Source organism: Equus asinus, chromosome 9, assembly GCF_041296235.1.
Source record: "Equus asinus isolate D_3611 breed Donkey chromosome 9, EquAss-T2T_v2, whole genome shotgun sequence".
Taxonomy (NCBI): domain Eukaryota; kingdom Metazoa; phylum Chordata; class Mammalia; order Perissodactyla; family Equidae; genus Equus; species Equus asinus.
The window spans coordinates 15,203,183-15,222,221 of NC_091798.1; the positions used below are offsets into that span (position 1 = coordinate 15,203,183).

Below are 19,039 nucleotides of genomic sequence, written 5' to 3' on the forward strand. Positions count from 1 at the left end.
CATCAGTGTCATCTGGGCACTTGTTAGAAAGGCTCATGCTCGAGCTCCACACCAGACCCACTGAATCAGAAACTTGGCGAGTGGGGCCCAGCAAACTGTGCATTACGCCTTCCAGGTGACTCTCATGGCCACCGACCTATGAGAATCATTGTGCTAAATAAATGCTTTGTGTGTGTTAACCCATCTAAGCCTCACAACATCCTATGAGGTAGGAGCTAGCATTAGCCCCACTTTACAGAGGACACAACTGAGACTCAGAGAGAGTGACTCGCTTACACTCATACCGTGAATCAGCGGAGGAGCCAGGACATGAACCCAGAGCTCACTGACCCCAAAGCCTCTTTACCAGCCACCGGGCTGCCTCCTCTCCCTATGGTGAAAGAACCCCCACGTGCAATGGAAGAAACATCGAGAAAGGCCACTCTTTCTTCCCTGCTGTGAGCATGTGTGTTGAGGAGTAACTCAAGCAGATATATCAGCCTTCTGTCTGAGGGAAGAGGTGTGGTTGCAATTTTGGAGACCAAGATGCTAAGTGGAGGAAGGCAGAGCACACACTTGATGTAAATTGCACTCTGCCCAGCACAGCACACAAGACCTGTCGCTGTCCATCCAGACCCGCTTCCCCAGCCTCAGCCCCCTCCCCTCTCCACAAGTGGTAGCGGTTCACTCTTCTCAGAGGTCGCCAGATACCCACTGCTGTCTCTTGCCTCTGCGCCTTTGTCTTTTGTTTTTTGCCTGCAATGCTCTTCCCTCTTTCCTTATCTAATTCCTCTGCAGCTTTCAAAATTCAAGCGCCACCTGCTCTGGAGCCTTCGATGCCCCGTGGCCGTACTTCTCTCATGGACCCTGAGTATTTGGCTTTGTAGCGGCTGCTTTCACAGATGTTTCACGTACCACCAGGCCATGGATTCTTTGTGGGCAGAGTCTGAGTCTCATTCATTCATGCAGAGTAGAGGCCCGGTATATATTTGTTGAATGAATAAATAATTTTGGGGCAGTTCTGTCCAAGAGTGTGGCTGGTTTGCCGGGAGGTGCTTGCTGTTATCACCATTCCATGACAAGAGGTCTGAGCAGGGCCTAGGGAGAGGTCGTGAGGCGTAGCTATGGTGTGAAATTAAAGGCGTGCACTCTCAGGTGCGAGGTACCTCAACTCATCCTGGTCTGGGTCCTGGGTCTGAGATAGATCTTGGCTCAAAGCAGTAATGCCAGGCACCCGTTCTCTGGAGGGTGACAGGGTCCCTTTGAGGGCAGCATGGCATAGAGAAAAGTGTACTGGATTTAACCTGGAAACCAGGCCTCCAGCCCAGATCTGCGCTACCCTGCTACGTGACCTTGAAGACGCTCCTTTCCTTCTCTGGGCCTTGTACCTGCTGGGACTGTCTATTTTAGCCTTTCTGCGTCTGACATTCCTGAACTTCATGATTCCTACAAATCAAAGAGGTGGCGTCACTCGGTGTGTGTGACCACAGAGTTCCAGGAAACACAGTGGGCGGATCAATGATGACACAGCTTGAGGATAGGAAAAGGAAGGGAATTCCCTCGGAAAGGTGTGGACTTGGTTGTGAGGGGGAGAGAGGCAGGCCCTGGGCACAGAGCTCTGGGGGACACTGTGCCGTTTTCTTTGGTTTCACAGTTGGCCACATAGTTCTGGCCCCTCTCCAGTTCCTCAGGGCTCTTGGCTGAAAAGACAGAAAGTCAAAGAAAAGAGCACAGGCCTTGGGCAGCTGCTCTTGCTGTGCTGCGAAGAGCGCCTAGCTATTTAAAGTCCAACTGCTCCACTTTCCCCTGCTCACCCCCGGCATTCCAGTGCGTAAGCACTTTGTGACAAAAAGGCATTCTAAATCCAAAACTGGGGGTGGCGGGTGGGAAGCTAATGCCAAGGCTATTTTTCAGAGTGCTGCCGAACTTGTGTTTCTGAGGAGTGAGTGTGTTAAGCACACACGGTCTGCCCTGTTCTGACCCCAGACACAACACACAGGTGCCGAGAGGGGCCCCTGAGGAGGGCTCTGACTTGGCTTCTGACTCCTGGTGTGGCTACATTTTAGCTGTGGGACCTGGGTAAGCCGCTTCTGCTCTCTGCTTCTATGGAAGGGAGAGTAAGAGGCTCTTAGGGCTTTTGTGGGCTATTGCCATGATTTATTTGGGCAATGAGGGTAAAGTCTTAGCCCATGCCTGCTCTCCTATAAGTGCCCAACGCATCAGACCTTGACATCACTCCAAACGATATTCTCTTCTGGGACCTTCCGGACTCCTCAGATGTGTTCCTGGGAAATGCTAATGTCCGCACCAAATTTCCCAACCTTGGCATTATTGACATTTTGGGCTGGGTCGTCCTTTGCTGTGGGGGCTGTCCTGTGCACGTAGGATATTTAGCAGCACCCCGGGCCTCTACCCACTGGACGCCAGTAGCACCTCTGCCTCTCCTCCCTGTCGTGACTCACTCCATATCTCCAGACCTTGCCAATGTTCCCTGGAGAACAAAGCTGCCCCTGGTAGGGAACTACTGGTCTGGACGGAGGGGAGGATTGTGGGAGCAACAGAACTAACTAATCATGGCCCCAGGGTCCTCGAACCTTTATTCAAATGCTGGTCACAGAAACCAAGAGGGTACTTGCTGCAATGTAGGCAGTTTGCTGGCCAAGGCAAAAATACGGGAAGCCAACATAATGACATAAATGTTATCTCTTTGCCACCAGTTAAATCTGTGTTTTGATACTTTAATTCCCTAAAATAAGTCCGTAGTGATTTAAATTATTAGCATTTTTTGGAGATTATGCATTTTAATCACAATTTTGTGATGAATATTTGATTTGTCATCTAATCTGGGAAAAAATATAATCCCCTAAGAGACACTTAATAACCATTTAAACTACTAAAGACCTGAATAGAAAAGACTGAAGGTGCCATGTTAGGTAAACTCATGAACTTTAAACACCTTTTTATTTTTTTAAATAAATGCCATGGTCAAATAAATTTACTGGGAAAAGGTTTTCAATTGGAAAGTGTTGCCTTTGAGGTGATGTTTCCTATGGCCTCTTTGCAATGACACAAATTCTGTACTTGTTTGAAACTTCCTCAGAAACAGCTTCCAAATTTTGTTAGTGTTTTAGAAGAAATGGGATGTTGGTTTTAAAGTGGCAATCAGTATATGATAGTGGTTAGCTGAAAGGCCTCTTTGGAATATTACTTTCTGGAGCCTCTGTATCCTCATCCGTGAACTGGAAAACTATGAAGAGACAGATTTGTAGAACTTATACTTCTGGTGTGAAGAAATAGACACCATAACAAGAAAGATATAGACGAGATAATTAAGGAGTGTGACATCTGCTGTGAAGGAAACACCAAAGGGTGATGGGGAAGAGACAGAGGTGGACTTCATAGGTCAAGAGAGGACTCTGTGGGGAGTGGGTGATTGAACTGAGAACTGAGAACGACTGGAAGGAGCCAGTCATACAGAATGCCCAGGGCAGAGCGTTTCCGGCCCTGGACCGGCAAAGGTCCTGAGATGGGACTCAGCTTAGCATTTGAGGATCAGAAGGCTGACCAGCGTGGGTGAAGCAGAGCTGCTGGGGAGGGTGGTGGGGGACAGGGGAGAGAGAAGGTAGGGATGGGTCATAGAAGGCCCTGTGGCCAAAAGAAACATTTGATTTTGATTCTAACTACACGAGGAGCCCTTTGAGGGCATGGCATGATCTGGTTTACAATTTAAAACCATCCCTCTGTCTGCTGTGTGGAAGAAGAGAGAGCATGGGGCATGGGCAGCAGTAGGGAGACCTGTTGGTACCAGGTGTGTACAAAGCTCAGCACAGGGCTTGGTGCATGTAAACTCTCAAAAATCTTACTGATTACGGGTTTTTTAAAATCTTTTTTTTCTTCTTTAGAGATTGGCACCTGAGCTAACATCTGTTGCCAATCTTCTTTTTTTCAAAGCCCCCCAGTACATAGTTGTATATTCTAGTTGTAGGTCCTTCTGGCTCTCCTATGTGGGATACCGCCCCAGCATGGTCTGATGAGCGGTACCATGTCGACACCTAGGATCCGAACTGGCGAAACACTGGACCGCCAAAGTGGAGCACACGTACTTAACCACTTGGTCACGGGGCCAGTCCCCTGATTATGGTTTTTATATGCAATAGAGAATGGATTCTATTTTTTTAAAATTTCAACAGAATAAAGGAAAACTGAACTCCAACTCTCAGTTTCCTAAACAGAAGATTCTCTAGTTAAATGTGCCTAGGGAGTCAAAGATCTTACTTCAACTAGAAGATCCAGAATAATTTCAGCCTCCTGTTGCCATGTGGTCCCCTAGGATTTCAGCTGGGGCTGGTTCTGATTCCCTCCCAAAGAAGAGAGACCCAGCACCTGGCCAGCCAGCAGTGGCCTCAAGGCCAAGTTCTCTTCCTAAGCATTAGTTATATTGCTTTCCTCCCTGGGAGCTAAGCGGAGACTCTGTTTATGGCTCTGGCTACGTTTGCCACAAGGTCTTTGGACTGCAAGAGGAATCTTCATCCAACACAATTAATAGAGAAATGTTGCACTTTTAAGCTGTCCCCCACCCAACCAATCCATCAACATGATTTGCACACATTAATCAAGGCATTTACAACGGGTTCACCAAGCTTTAGCACTCATTGGATGAAGAAACAGTACTATTTGGACCTGAGAACCATAACTCTTCCAGAGTCCCTGAAGTCCAGAGCTTGGCTCTGCTAAATGCACAGACAAGGTGAGTTATTAATTAACAATTGAGATAAATGCCGGAATAGCATCCCTGAATCATGTCAAACCAATTTGGATGGTTATGGGATGGGGGGGGAGGCAATGGGCGAGGGGTGGGTTTTGTCTGTTCCAAGTGCTTTGGATAGACTCCAATGTTATTTCTCCTCATTTAGACCTGGCTGGAGTACCTGGAGCTCAGGCCAGCATCCACATCTCTTAACCCAAGGCAGCCTCCTTTGGAGCAAAATAAGGAACCAAGCCTCACAGATGGAAGTGGGCTGGGAAATGCTGTCAGAGCAGCCTGAGTGTAGCCCTTAATTGAGAGAGAGAAAAGGAGAAGCTGCTGGTGAACAGAAGAGCACCCACCAGAGGTTACTGGTCACATAGATCTGTGGCTTTGAGACAGGCTGAAGACCAGGGCTCAACATTGCGATGGGTTTCTCTCCTGTCCTGTGGCCGACACTCACACTCCATTGCTTCTCTAGTTCCTATTGAACTAAGGTCTTCCGGCCTGTCGGCCTTCACATGCCAGATTGTAATAACAATAATAAAAAAAAAAATAATAACGTGCTTACACACCCTATCTTTTCAGATGGATGTGAGCTCTTTGAGGACACGTCATATTTGTCTTAATATTTTCAAAGGCCTATTTCCAATGTCTAACAATTAGTAAACCCTCAATGAACATTTGCTAAACCATGAATGCATAGCTAATGGATGGATGGATGGATTCATACCCTAATGACAGAGAGTTAAAGTCTTCTTAAATTTTGAAACAAACATTGGTCACCTCTCCAACCAGGAATGGAGAGCACTTCTAAAACAGACCAAAGTTATTCACTCAGAAAGTAAGCATGAAAATGTCTTCATGTTTTTTCAGTTATTTCTTCTTGAAATAAAATCCCCCTCTTGTGTTCCAGGGATCCTAGGGGTAGGGGTTTGGGGTGTGGGCTCTATGACTCTGGGTCAGCTCACTCAGGGGAAACCACCATTTAAACAAATTTTTCTCAAAATGTGGTCTGTAGATCACCTGTGTCAGAATCCTCCAAGGTGCTTGGTAAAAATGTGGATTCCTAGATCCAATATCTGACTTGATGAATGAGAATATGAAAGCTGGGGGCCCAGGAATCTCAATTCTAAAGCTCTCCAGTGCAGTTATGCTTTGCTGAAGTTTGATGAGCCCTGGTTAGAACCTCAGCGGCTATGTCTGGTGGGGAAGTTATTGGCTGGGCTCCATCGATGTGGATTCATTAGCCATTCTAGAAAATAACAGCTTTAATACTAATAACTTTAAAGCTAGCAGCAGCCAACACACGAGGGCATCCTTGTAAAACGTATTATATATACTTTGTCACTGAAACTTCACACCTGCTAATGGAAGTGGCATTATCCTCCCTGTTTTACAGACAAGAAAACTGAGGCTTTGAGGAGTAAAGTTACTTGCAGAAGCGGGACACAAAGACTGATTCCTAAGCCCAAGCTCTTACCCATTATGATGTTACAGTGTCACCTATTCAGAAACCAAGGAAGTGACAGGAGAAGGAGCAAAATGTCTAATTTTCAGTGCTGTGCTGCAGTGAGCAGAGGTGAAACAAAGACAGCTCCCTGGCCTAGTAAGGAAGGACGTGCTGCAAAGGTGACTTGTGGACAAGCCCAGCTTAGGAGGGGCTCTCTCATACTCTGTCTACCTCCAGGCCTCCGTCCACTGACTGGAGGGGGTATCTGATAGGATTCCACGGGAGCTTCAGACCAGCTTCCAGCCTGGCTTGAAGTGATGGGAGCTGGGCTTTGTATGGACAGAGGGCTGGGGGTCCTGACTCTAAGTTGCGAGTGATAAAGGGGTGTAGGGAGGGAGCAAGAACTGTCTTTCCAGGCCAGACGGTCTAACAACGCCTCCCCACCTCGCAGGTCCCACTTTTAGAGGAAATCTACACCCTTTCTCCTACCCCTGGCTGTGATGAACTAAATCTCACACTTCTGTCGTGGTGGTGATAATTAAATATTATCCGCCTGCCACTTGACGCGCATGTTGTGTGTATTCTCAGACTTTAATGAGCTGGTATTTGTCTTCTGTAAGCAAAAATATTTCTTGGAGTCTCTTCTTTTTCAAATTGGGGTGAGCAGTTCAAGTGAAGATCTCTCACTATTAAAAAGACAGTCTGCCTACTGGCACCTCAGTGTGAACCATTTCTACTTCTTTTTAGGAGCAATGGCGGGCAAAGCTTTTCCCTTTTTCCTTTTCCCAAAGTCGGCCGTGGCTTCCTGAGGTTAAGTTAGTGGTCATACGGCAGGAGGCATTGGGAGATTTGAAAATGACGGGAGTAAGAAGACAGGGAACTGGCATCAATTGTTTTTGTGGGATACGCTCAGGCAGCTTTTTCCAACATGGTTTTCATCTAAGCACCATGGAATACAGAAAATATTTGAGAGGAAATTTTCTCAATTCTTCCAAGGGAGGTACTTAGTACCATTCTAGATGCACACGAGAGAAGTTAATTCATTCCCTCAAATGGGCGTCTTAGGACATACTCCTCAAAGAGAGCCTGCATCACCAACATCTAGAAAGTTACTAGAAGTTCCAATTCTTGCACCCCACCCCAGACCTACGGAATCAGAAACTCTGGGGGTAGGGTTTAGCCATTTGTGTTTGTTTCATCAAGCCCCCCAGTGGTTTTGCTGTAAGCTAAAGTTTCAGAGCTATTAGTGACGGGAAAGCACCAGGGCTTAATTCTACACAGGAGCAACCCAGGTTGAAAAAGACTTCAAATATCTACGTCTGTATTTGTATCTATACCCGTTTCCGTTTAAAATAAAAAATATCAACCTCTTAAAACTGAGTTGTTGTTTTTTTTAAAACGTAGAGTGTTCCTAGATGGAAAAACGATTTGTTTCTGCCAGCTCTCACTTTGGAAGAGCGCCCTGTTATTTCCCCCATTCATGAGGTTTATAACAAATGTGTTCACGGCAGCTGCTCCCCGGGCCTGCATTCATGCTCCGCCCGGGGGCCTCCTCTGACCCACCGCCAGGTTTACAAACCCACGAAGCCCTTCCTGAGAACTCCCAAAGCAGGACAGAGCCTGGGGCAGAACTCCCACCTCCACCCAAAACAAAGAAGTGATATAATTAGTGTGCTGTGGGACTGCATCTGGAGTTGATGAAGAGCAACTTTAATATTTATCAATAAACACCAGAGTGCTTAGCACACCTCCTAGAGAAGTAATTAACCATAAAAAGGATACTCTGCACCAAGGAATCTCCTCCAAAAAAAGAACTCTATTAATTGGGAATTGCTTACGCCAGGTGAGAGAATCCATGTCTACCTCTCTCACCTGACACAAGCAACTCTGAATTAACTGGGAGTTTCTTTTTATAAACACCGTGCAGAGCCTTTTTTTCTCGGTGCTTAATTACTTCCTTGGGAGGTTCGCTTTAATAGTTCCCATAACAAGGCCATTATTGTCTCCAGTATAATCACTGCCTCCTTTGCTTTTGTGCCCTGCCTCTGCCCACCAGGAGGGCCCCTGAACTGTGCTCATTGCTTGGGCAGTCCTCAGGCCAGGGGACCAGCAGTGACTACTGCACCTCGTCCAGCTACACCACTGCAGGAATTTGGTTTTCTCCTGGTGGGAGCCCGGATCAGGGGCACAGCTGGTGGAGAGGGATATGGGTGGCGCAGGGCACATTCGGGAGACTGAGTCCTCCTCCCCTACATGCAGCATTCTAGCCATTTACTACGCTTTCAGCTGCTGACACCCACAACAGGGAAGCGAGCCAGGACAGCAGCTCCTTTCTGGAAGAGGAAGCTGATCTGTAAGCAACTGCTGTGCTCAGTGAAATTACCAGGGACCAGAAGCAAAAATAGTAAACCTTACCAGGAAAAGGAGTGTGATTTTGACTCTCCTGGGAAAAAAAAATGTTTTATACAGTTATGCCTCACCTCATTCAAAAATGAATTAAAGCGGCTTCTATTTTGGCTCAGTTTCAGGAAGGTAAATGAATGAATGGGAGCTCTGTAAACTACATCAGGTCTATAATCCTTTTGGTTGGTGTACTCCTATCGATGTGTGTGCATTTGTTTACTTACAAATTACCTACATGTACAACTGCAATGATAGATTATGGAAATTGCAAAATGTCTATTAAGAGGATGAGGAAAAATAAAACCAGAATGTCCATCACCCGGATGGATCGTACCTCATTTTGTAAACCACCAAAGCCCACCCCTTGGGCCATGAGGGCAGGAGCTGACACTCCCAGAGCACAGTGACCAGCACATAGTGGGACTACTTACATTTTTGTTAAATCAAATAATTGGGCACATAGATCCTCTTATGCCCGGAAACAACCCCTGCCCTTAGGGAATTCTGACCAGTGAGTAATTTTGGTGGGGGTTGATCACTCACCTTACTAATGTTTGGGGAACATGACATGGTATTCTTAGGAACTCAGGCAGCCCACATGCCACCTCAACCCCATTTAGCCCCAGAATCTTAGCACTCCACCAGTGAATAACACAGGAAAATTCAGCTCGGGCTTTAGAACAGGGGTGGGCAAACTTTTCCTGTAAAGGGTCAGAGAGTGAGTATTTCAGCTTTGCTGGTCATGTGGTCTCTGTCCAACTACTTAACACTGCCGGTGTCAGCTTTGGACAAAAACATAAACGAATAGGCATGGTGGTGTTCCACTAAAATTTTGTATATGGACACTGAAATGTGAATTCCACATAGTTTTCATGTGTCATGAAAAATTACTCTTTTTTAGCTTTTTCCCCCAACCATTAAAAGTAAAAGAACCATTTTTAGCTCTAGGGGTCCCTACAAAAATAGTCAGTGGGCTGGACTTGGCCTGCAGGCTAGGGTTTGCCAACCCCTGCTTAGAACAGGGACTTTGGAGTCAGAGCTGGGTTTGGGTCCCAATTTTACTATTGGTGGTTGAGTTACCTTAAAAAGTTCCTTAACTGCTCTCCAGGCCTCAGTAGAGGAACATCCTAAAAGGCTGTAAGGATGAAGGGACGCATTACTTATGTCTTAGCGCGGTGTGAGGCACATAGTGTCATCATCATCATCATCACAGATTTGTAACTCCCAGCCCTGAAAGGTCTGGCAGGAACAGTCACCCAAAGGCAGAGCGAGGGCCCAGCCACCTTTGGGTTGCGATGTGTACTTGAGAACCTGAAGCCAGCATCAAACCCTTGTGCCTCCAGATGGTGTCTCCAGGAGCACCCATTGGCTCAAGGACACATGTTCTCTGCTGCATTTGCTTCAAAGGAAATGTAACAACAACGTTTGACAATAGTATAGGTGAGGCCTTTCAGGAAAAATGATGCATGACGACAGCATATACACAATGCTCTGTTCTTGAGGGGCTGGGAATTAGAAGATGCTTGCTCACCTCCCTCATTATCCTTGTTATCAGCACAGGAAGTTTCCATGGCAACGTTGCATCCGGGTCCTCTCCAGCCGGTCTGGCAGACACACTGCCAGCTGTTCTGACCCAGTGTGCATCTGCCGTTGCCGTTGCACAAATCAGGGCAGCCATCTGGTTGGAGAAATGGAGAGGATGAGAAGGAGCGACGTGAGGCCACGCTGGGGCAGCAGGGGAGCCATGCAAAGGGGGAGCAAGGCCGCAGGGCAGCCGCTGGGCCAGCCTCAGAGTGGGGCCCATGCCTGCCTTCGAAAGAATCGGGGAAGCAGGCGACGCATGCACTTGCAAGCCATAGTGGGGTCCCAGATGCAGGGGATCCCCAATGACACTGACCTGTGTGAAGGGGTCTGAGGCAACCTTCTCAAAGTGGGGAACATTCCAGAAAACTAAACTAGCTCTGAGCTTACAAGACTAGCTAGGCTGTTATTTCTAGCCAGTGGTTGAGGATTGATGCTACCTCAAAAAAATCTTTCTTTCTTTCTTCCTTTTTTTAGAAGTGCCTTCTGCAGAAGAGAGAAAATACCCTATCAATCCAGGATGGAGGCAAAATGCCCTCCATCTTTCAGAATTTTAAAGATAAATTTACATATGATTATTACGAGCTTCTTATGACCAAGAACTAAATGGTTCTGCTTGGCTATTTTCATATTTTTGTAATATTTAGTTTTAAGGGGCACTTTAAAATGTTGGCTGCTTATCACTCAAGCTATTTACGGCATAATTTAAAAATACTGCAGGATCTGCAGGCTGTGGAAGGAGTAGGTGCTGAGTGCCATGAACTGGGAAAAGACAGAGGAATGTATATATACTGGGGGGAAGGTGCTGGGGTTCAAGTGATTCTTATTTGGTGGTTTTCTTTTCTTTTCCTGTCTTTTGGGGGTGTGTGGAATCAGCAGCCTACATAATTCCCTAATTGCCCCAGCACCCAAAACAACTACAGCTACCACTGTCCTGACCTGAGCTTGGGCAAACGGAGCCTGGAAAGAAGAGAGAGTGGGGGCTACTAAAGAGAGAGGGGAAGTCTCCCAAGCACAGCCTCCTTTGCCCTTCATAAGATGCAGAGAGAAGCAGAGAATTGGCAGGATGTGGCCAGACTCACAAAACCTACTTGCTGGCAAGAATTCCTAGATATGTTTTCATTTTTCTTTCTTTTAACAGGTTTATGGGGACATAATTTACATACCATAAAATTTAACTGTTTTACGTGTACGATGCAACGACTTCTAGCAAATTTAGAGTTGTGCAATCTAGGTATGTTTTCTTACTTCATTTAAACATACCCCAAATGACCATTAATTTAATTGTCCCTAGAAAATAACTTTCCTGAATATCTAGCTCCATCTCTAATTCTACGTGTGCCTCTGCTACCATTTCAATCTCCATCTTTCTTTATATCTATTTTTAAACCACACAAAGTGCAGGGTGGATCGGGCCACGGCAAAGAGATGAAGAGCCTTGTAACGATGGAGGTAATTGATTTGAAACCTTTCTGGCCCAAATCTTCTGAATCAAAAGTGTGCATCTCTCCCTCCTTCTCTCTCCAGCGGTCCAGAGGCCTTCACCTGGCACCCTTCCTCTCTTCTCTCCAGTTCCCCTTATGAGAATGCCAACAAACCTAATTGGTGCATGTGGTTGTGGTGGGAATTTAAAGGACTCCTCCTAAGAAGAAAGGTCTGGAGGGTCTGAAATTGAGTTGAAATTTACTTCTTTAAGAAGCTTCCCTCCTCAACGCTCGTTCCCTCTCATCCTTTCCAGAATATGGTACGAGTTAGGACCTGAGAGAACAGGGTAGGCGACGGAGGAGAAGTTCTATATGGGGAGGTCTGTGTAAGGACGCTGAGCTGTCTTGAGAAGAGAAATGAGGAGACAGTTACCAGGGCTTGTTTTTTCTGTTGTACAGCCTAGCACTGAATTCAGGATGCAAATCAAACACCAACGTTTGCATACCTTGAGAAAGACTGGCTGGTCCCACATCTACCCTCATAAAGCCCAGATTCACATTTCCACTTCTTTCCTTACCAAGGAGGTGACTATAGCCCTGCCTGGAAAACCAGTGACATGCCCCCTGTTCATACTGTGAGAGAGCACTGGAAGGGGACGTCATCCCCACTTTGAGAGAAATGCCACAAACATTTCTGCAGGAGCAAAATGGAACGCAGTAGGAAAAGCCCAAGAGACATTTTGCAGATTCTCCAGGAAAAGAGAGTGTCTCCAAACTCTAGCCACCTCCAGCTTTACAATTTCTACCAGTAGAGCTTTAGGGATCGGATCACAGAGAATACACTAAATGACGGATCGACCAACATTTGCTCAGCGTGGCATCTATTATACGTGCTTTGTTATTTAGCTACTTTGAGGTCTCATGTTTGACTAAAATCATGCCCAAAGTCTCAAGAGAAGCCTCATTGTGTAGGAGGCCCATGTCTACTACATAAAATTCAAATTTGCAAAGAGAGATGGAGTCAGTCAGAGATATGCACTCAAAATATGTGTGCTCCTAGATTGAATGAGGCTTTTTTTCCTTTCTCATTCTCTGTTGATCCCCTCTCCCCGTCAGCTAAGTGTGATAAACAGACCACACTAGCGGGTTTCCTCCACATCATATAAGGAAGATGAAAACATGAACAGTAGGAAGCTGGAAAATCTCTGAGAAGTTTCAGAGCAGCTGGGAATTAATGGACAGGACTTTGCTTTTAGCTTGAAGAGAAAGAAAGCAGCCTTGGTAGGTGCGTGGCGTTGCTAGGCAACCCCAACCTACTCCCAGCACAAGTTCATTCTGCTGGTGGCCTTCTGAGGAGGTGATTCGTTGTGTTTGTAAAGTGCAAAGCCAGCTTCTGCTTAAGGAAAAACAAAACGTAGGAAGTAATTAGTCTGGAGGGCAAATGGGTCTCAGGGGGCGGCTTTTCTCTGGAGAGGATCCTATAACTGGAGTTGGATTGGGCTCATGGGCTCATACGTGGGGATCCAAGAGGTCTCCCGTATGGGGTCTTCTGGATTTCAAGCTAGCACTGCTGACTTCCTTGAGTCCTACCTCCGAGATCATGAATACAGAATGCCTTAAGGCAGAGCTGTTTGGTTCTTAGTGCAGCTCGAGGGCTGGCTGGCTGGAGACTTCATGTTCTAGCATGACCCCAGACCAGTGATTCTCAACTGAGGCAATTCTGTCCCCATCCCTTCCCTCCAGAGGACATTCGGCAATGTTTGGAGACATTTTTGATTATTACAACTTGGGGAGGATGCTACTGACATCTAGTGGGTAGAGGTCCGGGGTGCTGCTTAACATCCTACAATGCACAGGGCAGTTCCCACAACAAAGAATGATACAGCCCCAATGTCAATAGTGCTGAGGTTGAGAAATCCTGCTGTGACCTAAAGCTCCATGAGTCTTGAGACCTCCTTGTTTGCTGTTGAATCGCAGAGCCTGGCTTGTGTCAGGTACACAATAGGTGCCTGGCCCTTACTATAGACTCTGCTGAGAGTCCTGAGAATATAGTAGGGGCTTCTCAAAGATCAAGGTCTTCTTCCCAGGGAGAACTTTCAAGGGCATCAGTGATATCTTGGGCCAATTCTATCAGACTTCCAGTGCTTTTGGCAGCGTGGAAGTGAAATAGTTTCTAAGACTTCTACACATAGAATTCTAACCACTAAAAAAACCCCCCATCAACACAGTAACCAGATAGGCAGGTTTTTGCCTTAACAAAATTAGAGCTGATGCAGAAATTTGGAATTAAACAAACAAACAAACCCCAAACACAGCCTTATATTCAGGTGACTCCTGAATCTTCAACTCTAGTCCTCTGAGCTCTAGAACTGAACTCCAACTTGCATCTCAACATCTCCATCTGTTCACTCACAAGCACCTCAAACTCAACAGAGTTGAGACTCTTTACCGTCCCTCCCCGAAACTCAGATCCCTTGATTGGTGAATGACACCTCCATGTACCCAGTGCCCAAGATGGAAATTTTGGAATCATTCTCAATTACCCCCCAACCCCCATGTCTCTCATCTCTTGTATCTAGTCAACAACCAAGTCCTGCCTTATTTTCCTCTTAATTATAAGAAGTCCTACCTGTCCTTCCTCCTAAATATCTCTGGAATCTGCCCTCCACTCCCATCCCTACTGCCTCTACATTAACCCAAGCCATCCTCATCTTTGCTCTGGACTCTTGTGGAAGCTTCCTAACTTGTCTCCAGTTTTGCACCATCATCCAATTCTCTCTGTTCTAGACACTGCTGAAAACACTTCTATAGCTTTCCATTGACCCCAGGGTAAAGTCTCAAGTCCTTTACCTGGCTTACAGATCCTATATGAACCGGTTCTCACCATGTCAGCCTATGTCAGTATCACTTTAGGTTTTGGTCAGACTGAAGCTGTTGGCCTTTCTTTTTCCCTTTCCTCATCTGCCTGATTCAACCCATCCTTCAGATCCCCACTCAGAAGTCAGCTCCAGGAAGCCTTCCCAGAACTCCCAAATCCAGGCTAGCTCCACCCATCATGGCACTTTTATCGTGTTCTATCCACCATACTGTATCACAACTGTCTGGCATCTCCTTGATGCTTGCCAGACCCTGGAGCAGCCCTTCCTTAAGACATTTTACTGTCGCCTGTTGGAAAATTGTTGTAGTAAATGTGCACATTGTCATTAACTGCAATTTGAACGATGCCCCGAGAATTGTGCAGTGTACATCTGAACAGCTGCCCTGAGCACTCCTGTTATGACGTAAACCCATCGAGGCAGGGACCATGTCTATCTCATTTACTCTTGGATTGCCAGTACTCAATAAATACTCAGGGGAATGGATGAATGAATGGCTTCTGACTGAAATCAGCATCTTCAATGCCTTTGGCAAAGTGGCAATGGAATAGTTTCCAAGACTTTTCTACACATAGAATTCCAACCAGTAAAAAAATCCTTCAACAAGGTTACCAGGTAGGCAGGCTTTTTGCCTTAACAAAAATTAGGCATGAGCAAAATAAAGTCTACAGCACAGTAAAAAGGGGAGCATGGATGCACTTGAAGGAAGCTATAATTACCATAAAAGGCTTTTCTAAAAAAGCATCAAGAAATGTTCCGCTATGTGCAGCAATTTAGAGGTAGAAATAAGTGGCTAATATTGGATAAGGGGTATCGAAAGAAAAGGAGGATTTTAACATTCCATGTCAAGCACACCTTAGAGCAGCGCAGAGGACAGCACCCTACCCAGAGGGAAATGTGAGGGAAAACACAAGACAGGCTGCACGGGAATGCAGACGGATGACAAGCAGAGCTAGAGAAGTGAGGGCTTCCTGCTCGGTTCAAGAGACCACTGGGAGAGCGGCTGCATCCCAGGTTGAACACCTGTGGAAAGCCTCTTCTGAATCAAGGGGGCAAACCTTAACTTGGTTGTAGTCTGATAGTTCTCAGATTAAAACCCAAATCTGCCTCTCGCTGTCTGTGTGAACTCGAGCTGGTTGACTCCCCTCTCACCCGTGTTTGTAAAATGATACATCTTACTAATTAATCCTATTTACGGTCCCCCAAAACAGAACACAACCTGCATGAAAGCTGGGATTTTGCCTTTCTTGTTCATTGAGATATTCTCAGTGTCTAGAAAACTAGCTGGCACATAACACTCAATAAATGTTTGTTGAATAAATAACTGGGATGATGATAATACTTTATACAGATACCAGAGAGGTGAAATGAAATGATAAAGGCCAAGATTTTAGCTTAGAGCTTGGCACACTGTAAATGCCCAGTAGGTAGCAGCACTTAGGATTGTCAGTGTTGACACCACACATATGATAATTAGTGGCAGCCTTCTCCTTCGGGGCATGGTTTGAAGCACAGGCCATTTCTCTTTGCCTCACCTCCAGATCAAGAAAAAAATAAGAGCCTATCCTGTTCCAAATGAAAAAACGGAGCTTTCTCGGGTGTCCTGAGTGTGCGGTTGCATCACCTCCTTGGACATCCTCACTCCCCTATGACCACCCCCCGAGAATCTAGCAAGGCCACAGTGGTCCGGCTGAGTGAGAAGAAAACCCACTCACGCAGAGGGCAATGCTGAGGGCAGGAGAGTTGAAGGTCGAATAAATGGTGTCTTTTTCTCTGGCGAAGAACTGTACTTGTGCATGTTAACGTAATTAGGGAACCCCCTCTCCCCAACTGTTTTAAATATCCCTGCTTCCAAGAGCTGTGCACTGTTGGAATTAAGGAGCAGACGCACACTGGAAACATGTAATAGAGTCTGCCGTCGCATTCCAGAGCTCTTTAGAGTTGAAAACAGCTGAGGTGTTGGAGACCGGGATCACCAGGGGTTCCGTGGCCATTTAGACTAAACAGCAGTGGCAAATGCTCAGAAAATTAATCCGGTGCTTCGAGACACTCTGGGGAAAACTCCAACTAATTTTAGAAGACTGGCTGCCAAAGAAGCATACTGGTCCCTGGAAAACGGCAGGGCTGGTCGCTCTTGCTCGTCTGCGTGAGCAGGGGGAGCGGAGGAGGGGCTCTGTTTCCAGGCACAAACTGGCCCGGACTCTCAGCCATGAACCTGAGCTTGAACAGCTGCCCCTGCTTTGTTAGAGAAGACACGGAAAATCCAGAGGCAGATGTTTCTTTTTGTTTCAACGGCATCTGGGTGTCTTCAAGGGTTTGCATAGGGGCGGGTACGGGGGATGCTGGAGTGGGGAGGGCTGGGAAGGCCAGAGATCCTTTCCATGGTCGACTGCTCATCTTTTGCTCGTAAGGCAGAAATCACGCCCCTCCACCCCAGCAGCAACAGAAACAGCAGTGTCCAAGAGGTGATATAAATTTGGATCCAGCTGTCTACGCTACACGTTTCCTGGATGCATCTGGATTCTCACTGATCAGCATCATTTCTGTCTGCCTGGGAAAAGGAAAGCAGCAGGCTCAGCCTCGGCCTCAGAGAAACATGGTGAACTGAAAAAAAATAAAGATCTTTCCACATTCGAGGAAAAAGGGGATAGGGAAAAGGAGAAGTCTTATTAATAGATTTTTTAAAAGTGGAAGATCGTGGCGGGAGGAAACTGAGAGTTTAGGCAACAGTTACCAGGAATAGCTCTTCTTGGGAGGGAAACCTCATGTCAATTACTTAGTGAACCTTTATCCCCCAGCAGCCCCGGGGTCCGACCCAAGCCTGTGCTTCCCTTGTGGGAGGCTGCTGTCTTTCCTTGGAACATCACCTTTCTTTATTCCACTTCACCGAATCAAAGGAAGATGTAGCGGGCTAGTGACTGGTGATTATCACCACGTTGCTAAAGCACACACTGACTGGCACCACGCTGAAACCTGCTGAAAATGCCCCAGCGGTTTCTCCTGTTGCCTGAGATCAGAGCGGACCTTCTCAAGGTGTGGTCCTGGGAACTGGTTAGAAATGCACATCCTTGGGCGCCATCGCAGAACCGCTGACTCAGACCTCTGGGCGTGGGGCCCTGCAATCTGCATTCCAACAAGCTCTGGGGCGGGGATGGGGGGGGGCGAGATTCTGATGCCTGCGCTGGGTGAGAACCACTGCATTAGGATTAAATCATAAACCACTAAAAGGGCCTCAAAGGCCCGGAGTTATCTGGCCCTGCCCATTTCTCCCCCTCATCTCAGGTCGCTTCAGGCTCTGTTCTCTGACCTTCAACCACACTGCCCTGCCATGTTCTAGAACGTAGCCTGGATCCTCCTTTTGGGCTCGGGCTGATCCCTCTCCTAAACTATGCTGCCTGCATTCACTCTGGCAAAGCCATTCATCCTTGGCTTAGCCAGCACTGGTTCAGGGAAGGCTTCTGACTTCCAGCTCAGGGTTCCTCTCCCATTACATGATTTCATAGCACTATCTACTCCTCCTCCTATAGCACTCACCAGAATTCTAATTCACCCTTTGTTTAAAGCAGTGGGTCTCAACTTGGCTGCACATTAGAATCACCTGGAAGCGCTGAAAAATCCTGATGCTAGGGTTGCACCCCAATTAAATTAGAATCTCTGAGGATGAGACCCAGGCATCAGTATTTTTGTTTTTTGAGCTCCCCAAGTGATTCTTGTGTGCAGCTATGGCTGAGACGCAGCGGTTTAATGGCCGTCTTCCTGGAAGCCGCTAAGCCTGCCGAAGGCAAAGACTTCGACTTCGGTTGTATATGGCTGTTTTCTCAGGGCCCACCCCCGTGCCTAGCGTTAAAGATATTTGTTGAATGCTTGCATAAATAAACCGAATGGTGTTTCGGCTGCTTCACTGTGCCCTTGTTTCAGCAGCCAGGTAAAAGGAAAGCTTCCTGCAAGGCCACACCCCAAGCCTCTGGGTGGATGACACTTTTCCAAGCAAAAGAAACAGCTGGTTGCAGTACAGGGTCCAAAACCAAGCTGATGATGGCAGCTGTGTATGAGGGCTGGCATTGGTCTGCGCCTTTCAACTTGTAGAAGCTGAAACCTTCTGACCGAAAGAGACAGAACAGGGCACCCAACAAGGTAGAAGAGAGTCACATGGGTAGAATAAGAGGGTGACAAGAGTTACACAAAGGCAGGGATGACAATCATATGAAAGCGCAATGGTTTAATTTTGTTCTTGGAGGACAATCAAGTTGTTGTAACTTGTGTTGCTTATTCCCACAGCTGTCCAGCATGTAATGAATGTGGTACCTGCCCGGTATGGAAATAGGGACAAAGGCACAACTTTGATTTCTTATTTGTTATTTTTAACCATCCAATTTCTACACCCACTGAGCATCCTTATAGCCACAAGAGGGTCATAAAAATACAAATAACACCTAGGAGGCCTGTGGGCACGGGCTTGTTACTTACTGCAGGGCTGATGGCTTCCTTTTAACTAGTGTAAAAACAAGCCGACGAGAAATTGCCATATATTTTTTCTTGTTGCTGCTGTTTGCAGCACAACTTCAGGAAATGTAAGGAA

At 46.6% G+C, this 19,039-nt stretch overlaps 1 protein-coding gene across 12 annotated transcripts in view; it reads right to left on the reverse strand.

The window, feature by feature from the left end:
* Positions 1–19,039, reverse strand: part of TENM2 (teneurin transmembrane protein 2) — a 1,160,613-nt gene that overhangs the window by 91,491 nt on the left and 1,050,083 nt on the right. For all 12 annotated transcript variants that reach the window (XM_070517111.1, XM_044777697.2, XM_070517110.1 and 9 more), the window contains one exon: positions 10,111–10,257. In XM_070517111.1, the coding sequence (XP_070373212.1) occupies positions 10,111–10,257 (147 nt within the window). The remainder of the gene's footprint in view (positions 1–10,110; positions 10,258–19,039) is intronic.